This window comes from Pseudochaenichthys georgianus, unplaced genomic scaffold (assembly GCF_902827115.2).
Source record: "Pseudochaenichthys georgianus unplaced genomic scaffold, fPseGeo1.2 scaffold_708_arrow_ctg1, whole genome shotgun sequence".
Taxonomy (NCBI): domain Eukaryota; kingdom Metazoa; phylum Chordata; class Actinopteri; order Perciformes; family Channichthyidae; genus Pseudochaenichthys; species Pseudochaenichthys georgianus.
This window is the reverse complement of record NW_027263262.1, coordinates 75390-77402: the sequence shown is the minus strand read 5'-3', so window position 1 is coordinate 77402 and position 2013 is coordinate 75390. Positions and strand designations below refer to the sequence as shown.

Sequence of the window (2013 nt, the reverse complement as noted above, 5' to 3'; positions counted from 1 at the left end):
GGCCGGGGAAATATAATGCGGGACATAACATTCCCACGGATCATGGGTAAGTGTTTTGGCTATGTGACACATGCAGTTTCTGTAACACATCATGTGTTGTCATTAAAGTACTGTTTATATTTCACAGAGGAGTATCTGCAAGGATACCGGGAGCATTATGCAGGTATCGACCCACCAGTGAGGCTCCAGGAAAACACAGTCTCCAAACTAAGCAGAGTGAAGTCGTTCCTCAGTTTCATGGCACACGGTTTCAATCGCCTGTCTGACTGGCTCTTTTTGAGGGATCTCAAGAGGATACGCGGGTGGTCCCGGAGCCTGATGAAGTCAAGCCTTCAGGTCACGACCTCCGACTTCTACATCAAGAATATATCACACTTTCTCAAGTACATGGCCGACACACCGTGCAAGGGGAGCAGGCTCAGCCAAACGGACATGATTTTAATCAAACGGGAAGTAGTTGCCATCCTGAAGTCCCTGAAGAGAAAAGTACTTATCCACCAGATGCAAGTGAAGCGTGACAAGATGGAAGGTCTGCCGAGCCACAACGACCTAATGACATGCTTGACTTCGACCACCACTCGCATCCCTCAGCTCCTGGATGTGATGGCCAGCAATCCGACTACCGCGACCCGGACACTGCTCTATGGGTATATGACTCTTCATTGGAGCTGCATTTATGGCCACCGTCCGGGGGTCTACTCCAACATGACCAACGCCGAGGTCCGAAAGGCGGATACAACTGGCACTGCCTTCGGCTACCTGGTTCATGTGAGTGCTATTAATCAATGTATTTATTCTGGCAGTTATATGCATGATTGACATTGTATTGACACTCTCTATCTCTGTCATAACAGGTAAGTAACCACAAGACGGCCAACGCGTTCGGGGAGGCGCAGCTGTACCTCACCGTAGAAGAATTTGGATGGATGAAGAGGTGGCTGGAAATTAAGGGTACGCTGACCTGCACCCAGAGCCGTTACTTTCTGTACACAGAGGGGAAGAACCCGTTCAGGAAGCTTGCCTACTCCCTGAGGTTGGCATGGGCTGATGTGGGGCTCCGCAGTCCCATTAACTTCACCGACCTCCGCACAGTCCACGCCGATAATGCGAAGAGGTTTCAAGACAAAGGCAACCGCCAAAGAGTGAGTGATTTCATGTGTCACAACACTGCAACTGCGGACAAATTTTACGCGAATAATCCTTCTTTGAAGGAGGCTGCGGACATTCGGTTGCTCTTCACACAGTCACTTCAAGCAGCGGCGGCGGCATCGACAGCAGCAGCAGCAGCGGGAAATGAAGACACTTTTGCGGGTATTGACATCGACAGTGACAACTCTGGAGAGGAGCACAGCCCGGCTCCCTACCAAGACTCCCTACCAAGACATGTCCCGAAGAGGGACCAGTCACTGGCCGAACACAACCCCTCAGACATGGGTGAAGAGAGGGTGCCATACTCTGCCCCAACTTCACCCACTGTTGCCAGTGATCAACTTGTAAATATGCAGTGTGTTGTTGTAATCAGTCCCCTTGTAAATACGTTATATCCTGTTTGAATTTATTTATTACTGTCAATATTACTGTAAATAAAGTTTGTTAAAATTACTAAGTGTTCTGTTTTTAATCCCACTATGGGTTTTCTTCTTTTAAGATCCCCAGGGGCACGATATTCTGGTTCTGGTGGTAGCATGTAGGTGTTTAGTCCGAGTGAGGAGTGCTCAAGTGTGGGATGATTTGTAAGGTAGAAGAGGGTAAAAAAAGTTAAAGTGTGAACCTCCAGCAGGGCAGGTGGTGCTGTGAAGAAGGCCGACTATGGGTGCCGATGGGCGGACGGCAAAGCACCGCAAAGTAGACCCCCTTTAAGTGTAGCCAGGGGCACGAGCAAAATCCTCCATGGAGGTTGGGTGCTGCTGCTGTGAAGAAGGCCGACTATGGGTGCCGATGGGCGGACGGCAAAGCACCGCAAAGTAGACCCCCTTTAAGTGTAGCCAGGGGCACGAGCAAAATCCTCCATGG

At 49.9% G+C, this 2013-nt stretch overlaps 1 protein-coding gene across 1 annotated transcript; it reads left to right on the top strand.

Annotated features, from left to right (window-relative positions):
* The first annotated feature begins 715 nt into the window (after positions 1–715).
* On the top strand, positions 716–1602 carry LOC139433609 (uncharacterized). Its single transcript, XM_071202680.1, has 2 exons — positions 716–768; positions 855–1602. Exon 2 carries the CDS (start codon positions 927–929, stop codon positions 1551–1553), a length of 627 nt encoding a protein of 208 aa, XP_071058781.1. The 5' UTR covers positions 716–768; positions 855–926; the 3' UTR covers positions 1554–1602.
* The last annotated feature ends 411 nt before the right edge of the window (positions 1603–2013 follow it).

Bases quoted from the DNA above. Each gene is read 5' to 3' on its own strand.
- LOC139433609 (XM_071202680.1), top strand. From the start codon at position 927: ATGAAGAGGTGGCTGGAAATTAAGGGTACGCTGACCTGCACCCAGAGC.